Source organism: Vulpes vulpes, chromosome X (assembly GCF_048418805.1).
Source record: "Vulpes vulpes isolate BD-2025 chromosome X, VulVul3, whole genome shotgun sequence".
NCBI lineage: Eukaryota > Metazoa > Chordata > Mammalia > Carnivora > Canidae > Vulpes > Vulpes vulpes.
The window spans coordinates 71087978-71110361 of NC_132796.1; the positions used below are offsets into that span (position 1 = coordinate 71087978).

Sequence of the window (22384 nt, forward strand, 5' to 3'; positions counted from 1 at the left end):
AAAGCAGGCTGAGCAGAGAGGCAGAGCTAATGCTTAAGCACTCACCACGTACCAGGTACCATTCTAAACATTCCATCCATTGACTCTGAAACCTTCACAACAACCTTATAAGGCAGGTACCGCTATTAGCCTCATGTCACAGATGAGGGAATGGGAGCACAGAGAGGTTAAGCAACTTGCCTAAGATCAGACAGCTAGTAAGTGACAGAGCTGGGATTTAAACACCAGCAGCCTGGCTCCAGTCAGTGTTCTTAATTATTGTACTAGACTGCCTCTATTTTTTCTATATTTCATTTAAAGACAGCTGATTGCTCCCAGCAAAGACAGCGATTTCACCTTCTATATATAATCTTACTCAGACACAAGACTCAGGAGTGGGCCCAGGAGGAAAAGGAAAATGGAAGGCTCTCAACCAAGAAAATTCACTCTCCAAAGAAGAGGGATGGGACATAAATCACAAGCCCAGAACGTATGGGGGTAGTAGTGAATCAGAGAGAGGCTGTTTCCACTGTAGGCTTAGTGGAAATCTCACTTATAAAATGCAAAATAAAATGTTAGCCAGTTGCTGAGTGGAACAGGGCATGGAGTGAATGATCAAATGTGAAGGAAAAAAAAGTCCCTTCTCCCTCTTCCTTGCATGGAAATACAGGAGCTTGAAAGTCAAAAGACAAGTTATGGGCAGAAGACAAAATACAATGAGCTAATATGGCATATCTCCGGTCAGACAAGGTCTGTGGTTCCAAAGGCAAAGACTGCATATGAGTCAAAATAAATGCCCTTCCTTGTCTTTATCACTTAGACCTCAAGTGGCAAGCCAGGGCATGCTAGCAGGTCAAGGCCCAAATGGTAACATGTCGAGGCCCACTGCCTCTTGAACAAAGTTTCTACCTGGACCTGACTCTTGCATAGAAATGCTCCGGTAGCTTAGAAAAATTGGGAAGCTTTTGTTCTGTTTCATTCTACTGAGTAGTCAGACAGGCAAGTCAATCTTGCTTTCTTTAGGTAAAGTTTTACCATAACCTCTTTTGCATGATGCTTCAGGAAATTCTAGCTACTAACTAGGAGGGGCAGGCAGCAGCAGAATCAGGCTCACGGCCAGACAAGGGGCCAATCTCACCCCAACCCTGTACATGTGTTTGTTTTTCTCTCTTTGCCTGCCACCTATCCCCATCCCCATCTCCCTGTCTCTCTGTCTCATACACACACACACACACACACACGTACAAACTATCAAGTCAGCAGCTGGTTAGGTAACATCCAAAGCATTCTGATTATCCTCCTTTGTAAACTAAATTTATTTCTTTGAGATATTTTAGAAGAAACAAATCATCCCTTCTTTTACATCTTTGCTAAAAACACATATAACACCCTTACAGGAAGTAGCATGGCACAGTAGAAACAGACGTTGATTCAAATCCCAACTCCGTTGTGTAATAGTGGATTCTACTTTCCTCATCTGTAAAAATGGGACTTTTCCTACTTCACAAGGTACTTGGAGAAATTAAGGAAATAATATATAATGTGACTAGCACAAAGCTCCATATTCAAAAGACATGCAACATATATTAACGCCTTTTGCACAAGAGGTCAAGATTCACTTGTGCTCTACCTAGAAACCCAGGTTTCTTAACCCTAGGGCCTTATTTCTGAGATGGCTTGCTTAGCATCTGTATTCTTTCTTTCCTAAAACTAAATAACGGTAGTAGGCGTGAAGGAAAAAGGCCCTACCTCCTAGAGATATTGAAGGATCCAGAAAGAAACACAGCAGAGAACACCTTCCTTCCCTTGTGAATCCCCCTCTCCTTCTTAGTGGTAGGGGGCTACAAAATGAGAGGAGGAGTTCCCTTGGTACTTGAGAGAGAAATCAAGAAATGGTGCCGCTTTTAAGATGGATTCTCAGGTCTCTCCCTAGAGACCAAACACCAAAGTCAATAGATTGGAGCTCAGCAGAGGTATCAGGCAACAATGTGGGGAAAGGAAAATTTTCTTTGAATTAGTACACTGCATGGTTAGGGAAGGGCATTTGTCACTTTGGTTTTTCTCCTTCAAGCCACTGAACAGCAACAACAGTAAGTGAGGACATCAGAGAGAAAAGCATCTATAGAACTAACAAACGAAAACACTTGACAGGTGAGAAAGCTTTATTGGAGCACACATACATTTCAGGGGATAGAGAACAAAGCAGCAAGTTACAGCCCAGGATCCCAAATCATGCTTTCCGTTACAATATCAATCCATACCAAACAAACCTTTTAAAAACACCCCTCCATTCAGTTCATCTCTACAGTAGAAACCACTGAAGCTGCCCTTCAGCTAGTGGCCTTATAGGACAATCAGCACATTCTACCAATAGGGATTTCTTCTCTGGTAGATCCCTTTCACAAACAACTTTGTGTAGATACACTTGCAAGGAAAAAAAGGTCAGTTTGGTACAGTGAGTTTCAGAAAATGAACCTCAGATCACCAGACCCTATTAAGAAAGGTCTCATCACATCACACCCATGTTACATCTAAGTCAAGTTTAGGAAACAATAGAAAAAAATAGAAACTGAAATCACTTCAAGAAGGAAGTCAGAATAACTGGGGGATTCTCTGAACACATTCTCTTAGAGCACTAACAGTGGCCAGGCTGGAGAAACACTGGGCCCGTTTGGACAGTACTTGGCTCTTCTGGTAATGTAGGCAATATTCTTTGTGGTACCACACCACGGTAAAACTTGTTTTAAAAGATTTTTAAGTTAATTAAACATCATAAAGATATAAGAATGGACTCTGGAAATATACTAGATTATGCACAAAAACATTTTGAACAGACCCTTATTGTTGAGCCTGCTTTAAAAAGGGGAACAAGTCTGCATCACTCTAGCATAATGAGATTTGTAGAAATATGTTTACACACACACACACACACATATATATATGTATACATATATCTACACACACACACACACACACATAATTATATATCTTTGCTCTTGGTTTCTTCACTTTCTCTCACTTGCCCTGGACAGGGCTGGACCTGCAGAGAAGATCAGGGGCTCGCTTATAAGCCCAGCTTCTGCTTGGCCATCGAGGAACGAAGCTGCAGAGTCCCTTCTGCCCAAGACCCTGGGTACTGTCGCATCTTCTGCCACAGGCTCACTTCTTCCCCAGTCGAGTCCATCCAGTCCACCACTTCCCCATTACTGATCCCTGAGGAGAATCACCAGAGGAGGTTGAACAGGGAACCCACTCCTTCAGCCCACCAGGAAAGATGAGTTATAGGGCAAGGGTAGCCATCCCATAAGAGACAGTATGTTACAAAGACAGGTTGATGGGTATGGTAGTCTGGGAACTGCTCCCTGTGGTCTCTGCAAAGCTATCTCTGTGCTCCTGAGTGCCTATCAGGAGACTTCAGGTTGATGAAATGAAGACTCCAAATAGCACACAGTAGCTTCAGACCTCTTATTCTGAGGCCATTACAGAGCTCTTGTGTCTGACACCTCATGCCAGAGGTATTTGCCCTTCTGTTATTGCCAACTTGACTGAAACTCTATTTTTAAAAAGGTGGGCGGTGGGAGGAAGAAGCAGCAGCTAAACACCATTTGTCTCTAGCTGTAGGCTACAGGCCCAAAGTTTGGATTGTGACCTCATTCTTATTGTCTTGTACATTCATTTTTTTCAACAAACATTTTTTGAGTGCCGACTGTGTACCAGGTACTCTTCTAGGCTTGGGAGATACAGTGGTGAACAAAGGGAAAACAAAAACAAAAACAAAAACGTCCTGCCTTGCAGGCAGCTTACATTTGAAAAGAAAACAGAAAATAGACAGGTAAGTCAAGAGTACCTCAGATAGTGAGATAAATGTCTTGAAGTAAATAAACAGGGTGATCTGTAGTGCCTAGATCAGGGCCTCCTTTAGATGGAGTGGTCTGAGGGCCTCTCCAAGGAGACATTTGAGTCAGGCTCTGAAGGATGGGAAGGAGCCAAACAGAGGTTAACAATAATTGCAAAGGTTATGAAGTTGGAATGAGGTAGGTATATTTGGAGAGCAGAAAGAGTCATTGTGTTCGGAGCACAGTAAGCAAGCAGGAGAGTAATATAGGATGGATCATAAAGAACAAAGGGTCCAGAATCTATAGGGGCCTGTCAGAATGGCAAGAACTTTGGATTGTCATCCAAGTACAGTAGTAAGCCACTGAAGGGTTTTAAGTGGGGGACTGATATGAACTGGCTTACATTTGTAAAAACATCATTTTAGACACCATGTGTTAAGTGCTTTGTGTGACTTATTAATATACAAGTAGTATAAAGGCCGTAGGCATGCTGAGACTGCAGAGAGGAAAAAGAGGACTCAAGGAGTGCCTGGGTGATTCAGTTGGTTAACTGTCTGCCTTTGGCTCAGGTCATGATCCCGGGCATCTTGGGATCAAGTCCCTGCATGGAGCCTGCTTCTCCCTCTGCCTGTCTCTGCCTCTCTCTCTGTGTCTCTCATGAATAAATAAATAAAACCTTTAAAAAAAAAAAAGAAGGCACCAAGATTTAGAATTTGGGTAGAGACTGAGAAACCCGTAAAACAAGTATAGTATTAGTAGAAGCTATGTATTTCAGGAAAAAGGGAGTAATTACACTAAATAGCATGAAAATTCTAGTAAGATGAAAATAAAACTTTGTCATGAGCAACTGCTCAGCAGAGTGGTGAGACAGAAGCCAGATCACAGTGGATTAAGATGTGAGGCAATAGAGACAATTCCTTTTAAGAAATTAGATTTTTTTGGTGGTAAGATGATGGCATTCTTGGTGATCAGGGTCACATTTATCTGTACGCATAACAGTGCATGAGCACAGCCTTCCCCTAGGTCTGCACATAGTAGGCACCCAGTAAATATTGACCAAATGTTAACTGAAAGAAAAGAAGACAACTCTTGCTATAGAGCAGCTTTGAAGGAAGGGGTATGGGCATATTAGGAGGAAACTGCATAAGACGTCTTTAAAATAGGACAGGAGAGAGGCTCTCACCAGTGCCAACACCCAGCCTGACCCCTCCCAGGAAGTCATTGCTGGCCAGGGGCTCCCGGTCCCACACAGTCAGTTCCAGGCACATGTGCTGTAGATCTTCCAGCCTCACACCATTGTAGACAAATGTATGGTTGTAGTGGGGATTCAGGGTCTTCTTCATCACAGGAGTTTTACGCTTACTGGCCTTGTTCCTCATGGGAAGGAGGTATCTGGCAGAGGGTGGGGAGTAATCAACAACCTACTCAAAGCTGGCAAATATCTATCTAAATTCCCCTTTCCCTGACCACAGGCCTAGCCCAGGAAGGTAAGTCATTATTCAGATCCTAGCACATACACTCCCTCCTTTGAATATGCTGAAGCAAAGTTCCCACTACCCCCACTGGATCATTCAGCTGATTCAATTCCTTTAACCTGGAGAGAAAATTGATAGAGTGTTATCAGTAAATTGTTATCTATACCCTCCCCAAAATGGGCTTTAAATATTTGACTCCCTTGATACTGGACAAGGTCATCTTTTGATAAAAACAATAGTAATAACTAGAAGCCTAGCCAAACATGATTTGCTAGAGAACTTAAGTTAGTATGGTGATCTATAATTTGGGTGGCATTACTTAAATATTGGGAGAAACAAAGTCCTGAGTTCCTAAATCTGAACAGTCAGGGGACGTGGATTTTTATTTAGGATTGATTAAAAGCCTAAGTCTATTTAACAAAGGAAAAGTCCAGCCTATCTGTCTACCACCCTCCTCTTTGGAAATCCACACTACAGCACAGTCCAGACTGAGCTCAAGACTGGTACAAAGGTGGTTGTGGAGATTTTGCTATTACCTATTTTCAGGAACAAAGTTGGTTGCTGGAGGTGGTAGGATATACAAGGATAACATCCACAGAGAAAGGTTAATTTGGGTTCCTCGCTTAGCTTTCTTGTCCTGGAACTGGTTAGTTTGTTGCTGATCCAGGGACTCACCCCTTGACAAAGCTGTCGGAAGTCCCTCCTGATTTGGCAGCCGTCAGGTTCTTGGCTTCTTTGATCCACACCTGGAGCTCTCCCCCTTCCCCACCTTTACCTGTGAGGTATGTCAGGCATAGCAAGTGAGCCCCTACCCCTTCAGATTTCTCTTTTTGCTCTTTATCTACATGGCCCCTTCCATCCCTTGCTCCTGAAGGCAGCAAGCTCCATAAAAATCAGACCACACCTGGCTTCCACTCTCAGGACCTAACACAGTGACTGACTCAATAAGAACTGGCTATATGTGCCAGATTCTACATTAAGCATTTAATTGTCAAAGCAACCATATAAGATATATACTATTATTCCTATTTTATAGATGAGAAAATGGAAGCTTAGAGAAGTAAAGTTGCCAGATATTTGTTGAATGATTTCTAAAAAGGGAATTCCCCTACTTGTGTTCTTGATCCCATGCCCACTTCACAGGACTCATCAGGCATCATCAATTTCAACTCCCACCTCCCATTTTTAATATTTCTTTCTCTCCTAGTCCTATCCCCTCAGTCTAAATATACACTAATCTCACCTCTTCTTTTTAAAATCCTTTAAAAAGGGGTCATCTGGGTGGATCAGTCCATTAAGCATCTGCCTTTGGCTCAGGTCCTAATCCCAGGGTCCTGGGATCCAGCAGCTTCAGGCTCCCTGCTCAGTGGGAAGTCTGCTTCCCCTTCTCCCTCTGCTCCTCACCCTCGCTTGTGCTCTCTCACTCTCTCTCAAATAAATAAAATCTTTTTTTAAAAAGGAAAAGAATCCTTTAAAAAGAAAATCTCCCTTTACCCTTATCTCTTTCTTTCACCATCAGTTATTCTAAAAAAAAAAAAAAAAAAAAAAAAAGCCCATACTCACTACCTCTAATTCTTTGCTTCATTCACTCAGCCCAGTTTCTCCTGAAACCTGGCTTCTGCTTCCACTAATCCACTGAAAATACTACCTAACGCCAATGAGCCATGCCTTCTCAGTCCTCACCGGCCTGACATTCCAATAGGATTTCAGCACTACTATCTCTGCTCTTTTATTCTTTGAGCTCTTTCCTAATAACCCTCTCCCTCACAAGCTTTTCATCCAGTCTTCATCCTTTAAAATATTGCTCTTCCCTACAGTGCACTATCACTACCTGTTGTCTCTAATGATCCTGCACACCCTTCCTGGGGGTCTTGTTCATCCCTGTAGCCTATAGATTAGACCTTACTACAGGTGTCTTTCTAAGAACTTTGGCTTCTCGTTGCACTAATGCCCTACCGTTATGCTCAAAGCCCTTTACTGTCAGGAACCAGCCTTATTAACAATTCCAGCTCCACTCTCATATACACAAACCATGACTCCAGCACCACTGAAATAAGGAGTTCACTACCTCACACTTTACATATGACCCCACATTTACCATGCCTTTTTAATAAAGACCTTTGCTCATGCTATCTCTTCTAGAATGGCTCTTCTCACCCCATCCACTTCCTTTTCTAATAGGTAAAATATGCAGTCCGGTTTCATCCTTACTTCCTCTTTAAAACTCTCCCAAATGTAACCAGAGAGAATTTATCACTCCTGTGTCTGTGCTCTTTTAGCAGATGACTGTCTTCCTTGCTAAACGAAGCTTCTCAAGGGAGGGCAAATGTGTCTTATTCATCTACACATCCATAGTCACTAGCGCCGTGCCTCCCACGTTGGTTTACTCTTCCGCCACCTTCAAGTCCCTGTCCCTTATACTTCACGACCCCTTGCAACCACCTTTCTCATCCCCAATGTTTCTGCTCTATTCTGCCCTCTTAATAGATTGCCATTGCTGGACCAAGACTAAGCCAGTTTCATGGCCAAAAAAAGAGTGCCAACCCTAAGATATTCCCTTCTGGTTGAAAACAATTTGGAAAAGGGCTTCCTTAGCAAAGGAATCTTCCCTAGAAGATGATCCAGGGAGTATCTCAATCTGGCCTCTCCAATAGTGTTGGCCACCAGCTGCCCTATCTCACAGACACCCTTGAACACTAAGGGCTACAACAGGCCCCTCCCCCCAAAACTCACTCTTTTTCTGGTCACCCCCAACAGGGAGTTTGGAGGCTGGGATGTATTTCAGTGAAACCACCAACTCGCCTTTGTGTGATGTCAAGCCAGTCGGGGACTCAGCACTGATCTGAAACACAGGGAAACCCGACAGGTCATGCTGGGCTTCTCAGGAGTTGTTGGGACCTCTCATAGAGGAGATTTGAAAATTAACCCCAAGAACAGCTTCATGATGTAAGAGAATCCTCCTTATGAATACAATCCTGGGACCTTTGGCCATGGCAGCCACTGGTTTCCAAGGCAGTTCCTTCAGAAGGAGCTACAGAAGAACCAGCTAAGTCTTCTGCTATGCCCACTATTTTGCTACTTTTGGGGATACAGTTACTAGATTCTAAATACCCACAAAGGTCTTCCAGCAAAGTTGCCACAGACTCACAGAGCACTGATACCATGACGAAGAATCTTACTACCAAAAAAAAAAAAAAAAAAAAGAATCTTACCACCAACATCGTTAGTAAAAGCCCAAAAGTGTAAACAACCTAAATGGTAGTGATCAATATAGAAAAGGTTAAATGAGTGATTTTAATGCCCGCATATGGTGAATGGATTATGGCACACAATCATCAAAAAGAATGCATGCAGGGAATCCATACATGCTGACTCCGAAAGCTATCCAAGATGTACAATTAAGTCAACAAAGCAAAATGAAGAAAAAGTATCCCATTTATATTGAAATATGTTAATTTGTACATGTGAATATGTATGTATATAAATACTGGTTATTATCATTATCACTTATATTGTACCTACTACATGCCAGGCACTTTTATAAGTACTTTATGTATATCATTTTGTGTCATCCTCAAGATAATCCCTATAGGTACTATTATCTCTATTTTACAGATTATGGAACAGGGAGAATAAGTAACTTGCCCAAGGTCACACAGCAATTGGCAGAGGCAGGACTCAAATTCAGACAGATTGGTTCCAGAGTCCATGCTTTTAACCACTATACTACATGGCATAGAAAAACCCAGAAGGATACATATAACACTTGTTTATTCTACAGAGAGGACTAGATTGGGGAAAGGAAAAGGGGCTTTTACTTTTTCCTGTGTATATGTGTACAGTCTTTTTAAAGAGAATGGTATGTATTGCTTGTAGGATTTTTGAAGGTGAAAAGTATTTTTTGTAAGAGAGCTCGAAAAGATTTGAGGCCTAAGTGGAACTCTGTTACAAGGATTTGAACATGCCACAATTTCTAACTTTATATTTATTTGTGCTACTTTTGATTAATTGGCTGTCTCTACCACTAGAACCTACATGCCAGGAGGATAGGAATCACCCTAGTCTTGCTCAGCCTAGTATGCCTGATACTTAGCAAAGTACCTGACACATAGTAGGTACTCCACAAATATTTAAGAAATGAATGTAAGAGTGAATGCATGAATGTGTGGAATGAGCAGCAACTGGCCTATTATCTTTGGCTGTTGGGACCAGAATTGCTTCGCTCTATTGGCTCTCTCGGCATGGTTCTGTTCTTTACACTTTTGTGTCCAGAACATGAGCTGGTGCAGATCAGACATACCCTATCACCTGCCTGTGGTGACTGGGGCTCCTCTCACCTAGGTCTTAGCATACAGTATACTAATGCCAGGAAGGTATACTCCCCTTTGGTTTGGAAAAATGTACACATACCCAGAATGTGTACATACAGTTTACTGTGTGGGAATGATACAAAAAAAATAGGGAGGTGGATGCCAAGAAGAGAAAACTGGATGGGAGCAAATGGATGGCTAAGGGGAAAAAAAAGGATAGATCAGAGGCAATAAATGTAGAATTTTTAAGTTAAAATAGATATGTGATGCCGGAGTGGACTTTTGGTTGTTTATAAATGTCTACAAACTTACTAATTTCCAGATTGTGAACTTCAGTAGACTCTTAAAATTGGAGTTTAGCCTTAGCTAGAAATTGGTGTATTTTTTCAGTGGCATATTTCCATTCTAGCTCAAAATAATTTTGAAGAGCAAATGTCTCCATTGTAATGCAGTTTTTTTTCTTCTGATGTAAGACACTTTTATTGGCAGTAGGACGTAATGGTTTACGGTGACATTTCCAATATAATTATATCAACTGTAGGCCCCTCAATGATTCCTGTGTCAAATGCTTAAGAAATTCTACATTTCTGGCTCAGCTGGTTAAACATCTACCTTCAGCTCAGGTCATGATCCCAGGGTCCTGGGATGGAGGCCTGCATCAGGGGGCAGGGGTCCCTGCTCAGCGAGGAGTCTGCTTCTCCCTCTCCCTCTGCCCCTCCCCTAGCTCATGCTCAAACACTCTCTCTCTCTCAAAAAATAAATAAAATCTTTTTTAAAAAAGAAATTCTACATTTCTAATAATATGCTATAGTTTGGTGATAATTGCCTTCCTGTTTTTATTAGTATTTAAAGGGGCAGATTTAACATTGTTAATATTTTTTATGAAAGGCTGTAGCTATCAAAATATTGCATGACTGACTCAGCAATTCTACCACTAGAAATTTCTCCTACATTACCTCCACATAAGAAGGCCAAGATAAGTTACAGCATAGTTTTAACAGCAAAAAAAGCAAACAATTTATAATATAGGCAAATGAGAGAATACTATACAGCAATAAAAATGAGATAGATATGTAAGTGATGGCAGAGAAAGATGCCCATGATAAACAATAAATTGTTAAATGAGAAAAATCAAGATACATGTACACTATGAGGTTCATATAAGCCTATTTGTATAAAATGGAAAAAATATAAATCCCTGCATGTATGCTGGGATTATCCATGCTACTTAATATAAAATCTCTGCAAAGATATCCAAATAGCCGATAACAGTGGTTATTTCTAGGGAATTGAATGTACTTTTCTCCTAATGTACTTATTTCTACATCATTGTAATTTTGAAACACATGCAAACATGTGTTTCAAACTCTTAATTTTTTTTAAATAAGCAATACACATAGACATGGTAAAAAGTTCAAACGTTCTAAAAGGGCATATAGAAAAAAAACTAATTTGTTCTCTCACCTCGGTCTCTCTTCCCAGAGGCAGCCACTGATACTAGTTTCTTGTCTATCTTTCCAAAGAGTCTATGCACCACGTACTATTTTTAGCATCAAAAATGCCAGTGTAAAAAAAATTTACCAAGGAACCTTGCCATTGAACAGTTTATATCATGATTCAATCCTAACTCTGCTTTAGCAATTTCATCTTAACTGGAATGACAGTAACCTACTGAATGTCCATTGGCACTTTGTGGACAATCCTGTGAAACAGGAATATTATTGTTTTCTCCACTTTGTAGATGAATAAACTAAGACTCACAGAGGTTAAGTGATTCACCTAAGTTATTTTATAAAAGGGGTGACTTACCTAGCTGGCAATTAACAGAACAAGGATTCAAATCCAGATCTGCACTCAGATCCCAGGCACTATTATGCACACTGCTACAATCTCACCTGAGATGCCATCTCCAAAGTAAAATTTTCCCTGGCTTGTGTGACAAAAAGCACAACAATTAGAACACCATGAATTATGTTACTTCCTACTTCTTTAGTGAAAAGATTAGCTTGGAAAAGGAGTGCATGTTAAGATACACCCAAAAAGTCAGCTCTAGAAGAGGAGCAAGTGACGATGTTAGGATAGGCCCAGACTCTGAAAGGATATGAGGCAAAGCTTGGCACACATATGAAAGACTTTTCAAAGGAAAACCATGGCTTCATCCTTTGCCTGGCCCTCAGAGAGATAACACACTTGACATGCTAGTGCATCTAAAGTTACTGTCAAACTCAGAAACCCCAGCAGAGTGCGCTAGAACTCTACAGATTACATTTAAAGATGTTCCAGCAGAGTGCTGTTCCTGCAGACAGAGATCCAAACTGTGTATGTTGTCAAAGCAGACTACCTTTCCATGTAAAGGGAGGCAATAATCCAGTTTCTCATCAAGCTTCCAGGAATCCATCTGGACCTCTGCCTCTCCAAGGAAAGTGTTTCTGCCAAAACGACCATGATGCCAAACTGAGAACTGCAAAGTCCTCTGGGCCAGAAGAGATTCTGGGATCTCATACTGCGAAAAGAAACGCAGAAGCCCAAGATGATTAGTTTATGGTAATTCCTCAGAAAAGATTATTCCAAAATCTGAGCAACCATACCCAAAGTCCTTAATCCTGAATACCAAATCACTTTTGTCCCTAAGCACTTTGAGTTTCCTTAATCAAAGTCTTCACTTACCCCATTTCACAAAAACCTACCATATTCCATGGTAGGACCTGGAAAATTAATTTTTCCTTGACTAGGTGAAAGAACAATGGAGTATTCAGAAAGGACTGCCACAGAAACTCCTGATCCCAAAAGACTTTTCAAAATGAGATTTGTGGGGGCGGCTGGGTGGCTGAGTTGGTTAAGGGTCTGCCTTTGGCTCAGATCATGGTGGAGCCCTGTCTTGGGCTTCCTGCTCCCTGCTTTTCCTTCTGTATCTCCCCCCACTCACATTCTCTCTCTCTCTCTCTCTCTCTCTCTCTCTCTCTCTCAAATAAATAGAATATTTAAAAAATAAAATAAAATGAGATTTTGTGGTTCCATGCATCTCCAATTTCACAACAATCCAAGAATGCCAGATCACTTTTGTTTTCTTCTCCAGGAGGTTAGTATATGAACAGATGCCCATGGTATATCTCATTGAAAACCATGTCAACCAGTCATGTGGCAGAGGAATAGCTGCAGCTTAGTGCACAAGACAGAACATGTTCTACTCTCAGGATCTAGATACTTACTCTAAGGGTCTCATCATACAGTGGATTGATGGTGTCCCGCTTGATGCTGGTTTTTCTTTTTCCTTGGCGGGACTTGTCAGGCAGAAGATAAGTCTTCACATATCTAGAACCCAAGGAAAGTACTGAGTCATTTGTTGTCTTTTCTCAAGTCCATTCTTCAGCTCTCTGCTCTCCATGTATATATGCCATGATGAAATGAAAATGCCACATCAAACCCTCTTAAACATGTCCTTATTGCATTTTCCCAGTCCTGGTCCCTTCCTTTCTTGTATCTCCCCTAACCACTCTCAATCACACCTCCCTGTCTGCCCAGGAGGTGATAACCTCGGCTCAAGAGCACCCACATAGATGCGAGGGTCTAAGCTCTCATCTCAGCATCAGTTAGGTTCCAGAAGAACTCACGGGTTAGAGCACTTCTTGGCTTCATCAGCATAGGCCAGCTGGTGGCACTCCTTCACGTGGATGACCAAAGCCTGTGTTTGCTGCTCATACTTCAGGGTAAAGACAATCTTGCCAGTCACGAAGATGTTTCCAAAATCACCAGCTTCACTATAGATGCTCATCATGCTGCCAATTGTACTCTGAAGATAAAGCATAACATAAACATCTGGTAAAGGCATAGCTCCCCCTCTCACGTTGCTTAATCTTCCCTCATAATAAAGCCACAGTCACCGAACAAAACAAAAGCTTCAGAAGCCCCTGCAATAAGCCAGCACTGCCAATAGTCTTGTACAAGACAGCCAGGAGCACACTCAGAATTTTTGAGCTTAATAATCAGTTCATGGCTCACCTATGCTCTTAGCTTCTCTTTCTCCCCTCTTTTTAGAGATTTCATTTTTAGTTTTCACCTGCCCCAGAAGGTAGACAAGGAGTACAGGTAAAATGAAACTATGTTTTTGGTATATGTTATATTTGCTAAAATGTGGGCTCGAGGGGTCAGTTACTAATTAAAACAAAGTGCCTTAATCATCTGTGGGTTTCTTTTTTTATTCAAATTTTAGTTAACATAAGTACAGTGCAATATTGGTTTCTGGAATAGAAATCAATGATTCATCACTTACAGACAACACTCAGTTCTCATCACAAAAGGGCCCTCTTTAACACCCATCACCCATCTAGCCCATTCCCCACCCACCTCCATCAGCCCTCAGTTTGTTCTCTATCATTGAGATTCTTACAGCTTGCTTCTCTCTCTCTCTCCTTTTTTTTCTTTTTTCCCTTCCCATATGTTCATCTGTTAGTTTCTTAAATTCCACATATGAGTGAGATCATATGGTATTTGTCTTTCTCTGATTGACTTATTTCACTTAGCATAATACACTCTAGCTCCATCCACATTGTTGCAAATGGTGATATTTCATTTTCTGATGGCTGAGTAATATTCCATGGTGTGTGTGTGTATATATATATATACATGTGTGGGTTTCTTTTATCTGCCTTATCCCTATCAAGACCTACAGAAAAAAGTGATTATGTCAGAATTGGGGGGGGGGGAATCCCACCAGAGGTAAAAAGACCTCTTTCTCCCAGGTAGTAATCAGTTCTGTATGCCTGCCACCCTATTTCCATGTGTGAGTGGGAACAAACTCCAATCACCCCAGTTCCTGACTCTCTGTCCCCTAAACACTGATCTTCATACTTCTGACAGAACTAGGCCCTGATTCTTAAATGCCCTTTTAACTTCATGATTCTGATTGATATTGCTGCTTCTCAATCATACCCTGATGCCAATTAACCCTGCCAGGGCCCCCTCTCATGACAATGCTCTTGAATGTGAGATCTGGAATGGACTCTGATGAAGAAATATTATCTTGCTCACTTCATGGCCTGTTACCCCAAAAATGGGGGAGAAGTTATGGCTTACTATCTTGCTCACTTCATGGCCTTCTCCCCCAAAATAGGGGAGAAGTTATGGTTTACTGTTCACAAAGCTGTAATCAAGAACATCTGTAGCCCTAATATAAACAAATCAGGAAACAATAAATGTTGGCACGGATGCGGAGAAAGGGGACCCCTCTTCCACTATTGGTGGTAGTGCAAGCTGGTACAGCCACTCTGGAAAACAGGATGGAGATTCCTCAAGAGGTTAAAAATAGAGCTACCCTCCAACCCAGCAATTGTACCTCAAGGTATTTACCCCAAAGATAAAAATGTAGTGATCCGAGGGTCACCTGCACCCCAATGTTTACAGCAGCAATGTCCACAATAGCCAAACTGAGGAAAGATCCAGGATGTCCATCACCAGATGAATGGATAAAGATGTAGTGTGTGTGTGTGTGTGTGTGTGTGTGTGTGTGTGTATGTGCATACACATATACATACAATGGAATATTACTCAGCCATCAGAAACAATGAATATCTGCCATTTACATTGATGTGGATGGAACTGGAGGGTATTATGTTGAGTGAAATAAGTCAATCAGAAAGACAATTACATGATTTCACTCATATGAGGAATATAAGTAACAGTGCAGTGGCTCATAGGAGAAGGGAAGGAAAACTGAATGGGAAGTCATCGGAGAGGGAGAAAAATGAGAGACTCTTAACCATAGAAAACTGAGGGTTGCTAGAGGGGTAGTGGGTGGGGTCATGTGGTAATTGGGTGATGGGCATGAAGGAGGGCATGTGATGTGATGAGCACTGGGTGTTATACGCAAGTGATGAATTAGTGAACTCTACATCTGAAACTAATGATGTACTATATGTTGGCTACTTGAATTTAAGTTTTTAAAAAAAAGAATGTCTTTAGCCCTAGCTGTCTAATTATCTTACTACTTCCAAGGGAGAGGCTAAGGAAAGTCACCTAGCTGTCCACTAAGCAATCACTATCTAAATTGAGGATATGAACAGACAGATGTATCTCACTTACTTGGAAAGAGTGACTAGGATGCTTCCCCAGGTCCTGACTCTGTTCTAGAGAGATATTCCTTCATTCCTGGTACTCCAACATGTCTACAGAACTAATAGAACTTACCATGGAGGAACCACTTCGCATGCTGCTTCTAGCTAGCTTCTGGCGATGCAGCTTCACCAGATGGTCGATGTCCTCTTCTTCCTCTTCCTCTTCCTAGAACAATAAATAAAGATTGAGAGTTAATAAAGTAAGGAAAAGTTCAAAAACCGATAAGCCTGGGCAGACCGGGTGGCTCGGCGGTCTGGCGCCGCCTTCAACCCAGGATGTGATCCTGGAGACCCGGGATCGAGTCCCACGTCGGGCTCCCTGCATGGAGCCTGCTTCTCCTTCTGCCTGTCTCTCTCTCTCTCTCTCTCTCTCTCTCTCTCTCTGTATGTGTGTGTCTCTAATAAATAAATAAAATCTTAAAAAAAAAACTGATAAGCTTCCTTTAGCCGGGGGCATCACAATGCCAGATTTTAAGTGGGAGCCATAATTATCGCTAAACTCTGAGATGTCCTGTGCACATGCACACATGAATCCTTATTCTGTGTCTCCAATTTCAGGTTTCCAAACTATATTCCAACCATTTTTCTCCAATCTCAAAAGAATAAGATAAGAATATCTCTTTCCCATTCAACTGCCCCAACCCAACCATCCCTTTATATTTTAATCAAAATAAATATTCATTTAAGCTCCCAACTAGATATCAAGCATCATGTTAGAAGATAAAAGAGACAGCAAAGACACTCTTTTTCTTTAGGCAATTCAGCAACCAGATTTACTTTAGAAATTTGAAGGAATCAAGATTCATGTTGTCTTTTCCTAAAGAATTAAACAGGTTGATTAAGAGTATCAAGTACTAAGGTCAACCCTAGATTTATCAAATTTCATATAGTGACCAATACACTGGTACTTACCATATCTACACTGAGGCCTGGGACAGATTTGCTTCTGTCTCCCAAGGAGCTACTTTCATGTCCCACATCTTCCGGGCGAAGATCAATCACGGATTTAGTATATTCTAAATGGAAGACCAAAAACCCAAATCATAAGAGACCCATTCTTTTCCACACCAAGAACACATCCAGGGTACGCAGGACTTCAATCTCTAAGGCCATGACAGGAAACCTACCTGAAGGTCTGAGGATTTTTCTGGTGTTCTTCTTAAATATCATTTCACCCTCATCAACAGATATCACATTTTGACCCCCAGGTTGAGTTTCCTAGGAAGGAATAAGGGCAAGGAAATGGAAAAGGACTGTAGGAAAGGTGGAAGGATAGAGTAAGGAAAAATAGCCTTAAGAAGAATAAAGGTCAGATTTTTGCTAAACCATACAAAGTTAAAGGAAAGATTAATTAATTTTGTAAAGATTTTATTTACTTATTCGTGAGACACACACACACACAGAGGCAGAGACTTAGGCAGAGGGAGAAGCAGGCTCCTTGCAGGGACTCAATCCCAGGACCCTGGGATCATGATATAAGCTGAATGCAGACGCTCAACCACTGAAACATCCAGGCATCCCAGCTGAGCAGTTTTAAAAGTATACTCAGATATTTATTGCAGGGGAGCCCGATGTGGGACTCAATCCCAGGACCCTGGGATCATGCCCTGAGCCAGAGGCAAACGTTCAACCACTTAGCCACCCAGGTATCCCAGGAAAGATCACTTTAATCTTAGGAATTTAATTTAATCCTAGGAAGTAGTACAAAACCTATTTTTTCACGTGGTTCAACCAAAACTTTAAATGCTCCCAAGTGAATCTGCACTGAAATTTGTTTAGTTGAATTCTTTTTTTTTTTTTAAGATTTTATTTATTTATGGGCAGCCTGCGTGGCTCAGCGGTTTAGCACCGCCTTCAGCCCAGGGTATGATCCTGAAGACCTGGGATCGAGTCCCATGTTGGGCTCCCTGCATGGGGCCTGCTTCTCCCTCTGCCTGTGTTGTGTCTCTGCCTCTCTCTCTCTCTGTGTCTCTCGTGAATAAATAAGGAAATAAATAAGGAAATATATTTTTTAAAGATTTTATTTATTTACTTGACAGAGATAGAGTGCAAGGGAACACAAGCAGGGGGAGTGGCAGAGGGAGAGGGAGAAGCAGGCTCCCCGCTGAGCAGGGAGCCCAATGTGGGACTCTATCCCAGGACCCTGGGATCACGACCTGAGCTCAAGGCAGATGATTAACTGACTGAGCCACCAAGGTACCCCACTTAGATGAATTCTCAATGTAAACTGTTCCTGAGAAGAAAGAAAGAGAGAGAAGAAAAATGAGAGAGAGAGAGAGAGAGAGAGAGAGAGCGCCCAACTGACCAATAACTAAAGCTTACCTTTTCCAGTTGAGATGTGGGGGCAGACATCTTCTTCCATTCTGGAAATAGGCCAGATTTATCCAGAGAGTCTCTCCTGGGGGTAGATATAGAAGTTATAACAAAATTACCTGCTCAACTTCCCCATCTATGGAAGCTCTATGGAATGAGATCCACTGGCTTGGGGTCACTGCAGTAACCAAATCCAGAAAGTAAACATCACATCTGATTTACCTTTGAAGGAATGTAGACAATCATATAAGCAACTGTGCACAAACACACTTACTCCCCCACTCCTAAGGGACAGCAGGGGCAGTTGCTACTGGTCCGGGGAGACTCCTCTAAGATACAGCAGCCCATGGAAGTTAGCACGCTCCAGAAGGCTGTGCTCAGAGCCAACAGCAGATGTACTACTGACAAACTTGTGGCAAGGTCAGAGAAAATACTTAATTTGACTTGCTGAGGACAGAAGGAAGACACACTGAAGGTATAGGAGCCCTGCATCTTGAACTTGACAACAAAATGTAGTCGGAGGTGCAGGCACTCGCAGGGATTTCACCTGGACAGGCTATCTGAGTCAGCTGTATAGCTGTCCAGACTCTCACTCTCGGCCTCCAGTGCACTCTTTCCACTTTTCAGCTTAGGCACATCAAATGGCACACTAGAATAAAAACCAAAGGCCAATATGTAAAGGAAGTAGGCTCTCCTGCTGGGAATCAGGCTTCCTCCCAACCCATTCACAATGGGAGCCTGAGTGGTCTTTCTAGATAAATATCTGAGTATACTTTTAAAACTGCTCGGCTGGGACACCTGCATGTCTCAGTGGTTGAGCGTCTGCCTTCAGCTTAGGTCATGATCCCAGGGTTCTTGGATCGAGTCCCTGCAAGGAACTTGCTTCTCCCTCTGCCTATGTCTCTGCCTCTGTGTGTGTGTGTGTGTGTGTGTGTGTGTATTTCTCATGAATAAATAAATAAAATCTTTTTTTTTAAAGGATCTCAATTAATTTCACTTGGCTGCCAGGACATGACTCTCTCCTGGTCCTCTGACCTCACTGGGGTCCCCTTCTCAGGGTCTTCTGCTGGTCTTTCATCTCCTAAAGCTCTAATCTTTGGATTGTGTCCAGGCGAGTTCCTTAGACTGCTTCTCTTCACTATCTAGAATTATTCCTAAATGATCTCATCTCGTCTCATGGCTTTAAATATCCTCTATAAACCAATAACTCCTAAATTTATCTCTCACTCAAATGCCAGGCTTGTATTTCCAACAGCCTACTTGACATTTCTGCTTGGATGTCTCAAACACAGCAAGGGCAAAACTAAAGCCCTAATCCTCCCCCAAATCTGCTTTTCCCTCAATTTCATCAAATGGCAACTTCCTCCTTTCATTTCTCTGGTCAAAAATCTTAACAGTTTCCCTTGACTCCCCTTATTCTCTCACAATACAAACCCAATCTGTTAGCAAATACTCTTGGCTCTGTCTTCAATTATATCTAGAAACTGACCGGTTCTCACCCCCTCAACTGACGTTGCTTTGGTCCAAACCACCATCACCTAGCTACTGGTCACATTATGGTCACAATAGCCTCCTGAATGAACTCCCTACTTCTACCCTTTTCCCTACACAATCTAACCTCAATAGACAGTCAAAATGAGCTTTTAAAATATAAATCCAATATAGAATTACCAAATGACCCAGCAATTCCACTTTTAGGTATATACCCAAGAGAACTGAAAACATGTGTCCACACAAAAACTTGTACATGAATGTTCATACCAGCATTATTCACAATAAGCCAACAGGTGGAAATAGTCTGTCCACCAATGGATGAATGGATAAACAAAATGTAGTATATCCATACAATGAAATATTACTGTCAAAAAATACAGTTCTGATACATACTACAACATGGGTGAACCTTGAAAACATTATGCTAACTGAAAGAAGCAAGACATATTTTATATGATTCCACTTATGTGAAGTATCCAGAGCAGGCAAATCTACAGAGACAGGAGGAAGATTAGGGACTAGAGGAAACAGAGAGAGAATGCTGAATGGGTGTGGGGTTTCTTTTTGAAGTCATGAAAATATTCTGATGTTAGACAGTGGCAATCGATGGTTACAGAACATTCTCAAAGTGCTAAAAGCCTCCAAATGTCATACCTTAAAATTGTTAAAACAATTAATTGTATGTCATGTGAGTTTCACCTCAATTTCAAAATAGAAAAAACATCATGTCACTCGGAGTGAGATTCCTTACAAGCGGCAACAGTCTTTTGTGATCTGCTTCTAATCCCTTCTCTGTCTTCATCTCCTACCACTCCCCCCTTGCTCGCTCAGTTCCAGATTACTCAAACGCACCAAATACAAACTCATCTTCTGCTTTCTTTGCCCATTATGCTTTTCCCCCAGATCCTCTCAAAAGTTTGCTCCCCGTCTGCTTCATGTCTTTGCTCAGATATCACTGTATTATTGAGACTTTTCCCTGGCAATCCTAAGTAAAACAGCATGTGTACACACATGTCTTCCTGCCACTCCCTATCCCTTTAGACAGCTTTGTCTTCTCTATAGCACTTGTCAACATCTGATTTGATATGTTTACTTGATTATTGTCTGTGTCTCCCTGTCCCCAATCTAAGCTCCACAGGCAAGGAACTTTATTGTATTTACCAGTGTATCCCAAGGCCTAAAACAGTGCCTGACAAATAGTAGGCATTTGTAGACATTTGTTTTAAAAATATGTCAATTAACATATGAACAAAGAACAAAGTAACCAGGAAAAAAAAAAGAACAAAGAAACCAGAATCTATAATGTCTTAGGCAGTAAAGAATAAACATTCCAATTTATGACATCATGTTTGCAATAGTTTTATGAAAAAAGGCAGCAGGGGTTGAAATCCTAGGGCATGCAAGAGGTGAAACAGTGGTCATTTCCTGAGAGATAGCTCTATAGTTCAAGGCGCAGCAGGGAAGTTGATTTCATTTTTACTTTAGAATCATTCTTTTTCTCCCTTTGCTGCAAAGAATAAAGAATCCAAAGCAGAACCATTCCTCTAGAGAAGTAGTTTAACAATAACCCATGGAGTGTGTTTTCTGCTTGTATTTTTTCCTAATGATTAATACGTACTAATCCAAAGCTGATACAAATAACCCTAGGGCAAAAAGGCAATTATTGGCATCTGTGCAGTAAAAAATAGACTAAGAGATGAGAGTCCTGGGCTCTAACTATCTGTATGATCTCAGGTAAATTATTTATCTGTTTTCTTTTCTGTAAAAATAAGAGGGCTGAATTTGATTACCTCTGAGACTCCATAATTTGATGGCAAAGATCATTTATGGCCACTTAATCTGCTTCCATGTTTAGGATAAATAAGTCTTCTGGATCCAATGAGACAAGAGGTCATAGACAGCCAGAAGCAGTAGGTCTCAGAAATTACATTCTGACCGATGATGTCAGATGTGTTAATCAGATTCAGAAAATAAAAGTTGTTTTTATCCTTATCCACCAAGGAAAAAGGGGGCCTCATCACCTAGAACAGATGAGTCACCCACCCAATGCTGTGTGGATTAAATCACAGTACATACATACCATGAAACACCATACATATGGCAAAAAGAATGATAGACCCTTAGTGCAGACATGGAGAGGTGCCGATGTTTTATTTTTCTACAATTGTTCCTTTTACACCTTGAGTTATAACTGACATAAGTAACACATGGTTAAGTGTGTGATTTGATGAGTTTTAACATGTACATACACTTGTGAAACCATCACCGCAATTAAGTTAGTGAATACTCCTATCACTCTCAACAGCTTCCACTCACTCCTTCATAATCCATTCCTCCCTGCTTACCTCTGTTCCCAGACAGAAAGTGCTGATCTGCATCTGCCACTACTCTTTGGTTTGCATTTTCTAGAGCTTTATATAAACAGAATCATACAGTATGCCCTCTCTTTTGTTTGGCTTCTTTCAACTCAGCATGATTATTTTGAGATTCACACATATTATTTATTGCTCGTATCAATAGTTTATTCCTTTCCATCACTGAGTAGTATTCCACTGTATAAACAAACCACAATTTATCCCTTTACCTGTTTATAGACATTTGAGCTGTTTCCAGGCTTTGGCTATTGCAAACAAAGCTGCTATGAACATCCATGTACAAGTCTTTGCACGGACACATGCTTTTGCTTCTCTTGAGTAAATACTGAGGAATGGAATGGGTGAAACACAAGGTAAAGCATATTTAACTAAACTCCTATTAGACTGGTTTTCAAAGAGGCTGCACTGCTGCACATTCCCACCAACAGTGTAGGAGAATTCCAGTTGCTCTACATCCTCACCAATAATTGGTATGGTTAGTTCTTAAATTTT

General features: G+C 41.3%; 1 protein-coding gene across 12 annotated transcripts in view; it reads right to left on the reverse strand.

Annotated features, from left to right (window-relative positions):
* Window positions 1–2123: 2123 nt before the first annotated feature.
* The window catches only part of SYTL4 (synaptotagmin like 4), a 79024-nt gene continuing 58763 nt past the window's right edge, over window positions 2124–22384 (reverse strand). For 8 of the 12 annotated variants that reach the window (XM_072743868.1, XM_026006575.2, XM_026006573.2 and 5 more), the window contains 12 exons: window positions 18571–18672; window positions 18033–18108; window positions 16838–16928; window positions 16623–16726; window positions 15784–15876; window positions 13212–13390; window positions 12810–12912; window positions 11942–12103; window positions 8024–8132; window positions 5966–6065; window positions 4999–5207; window positions 2124–3192 (listed from right to left, as the gene is read on the reverse strand). In XM_072743868.1, coding sequence (XP_072599969.1) covers window positions 3044–3192; window positions 4999–5207; window positions 5966–6065; window positions 8024–8132; window positions 11942–12103; window positions 12810–12912; window positions 13212–13390; window positions 15784–15876; window positions 16623–16726; window positions 16838–16928; window positions 18033–18108; window positions 18571–18672 — 1477 coding nt within the window. In that variant the 3' untranslated portion in view covers window positions 2124–3043. The remainder of the gene's footprint in view (window positions 3193–4998; window positions 5208–5965; window positions 6066–8023; window positions 8133–11941; window positions 12104–12809; window positions 12913–13211; window positions 13391–15783; window positions 15877–16622; window positions 16727–16837; window positions 16929–18032; window positions 18109–18570; window positions 18673–22384) is intronic. The other 4 variants (XM_026006580.2, XM_072743869.1, XM_072743870.1 and 1 more) reach the window with 1 other exon arrangement.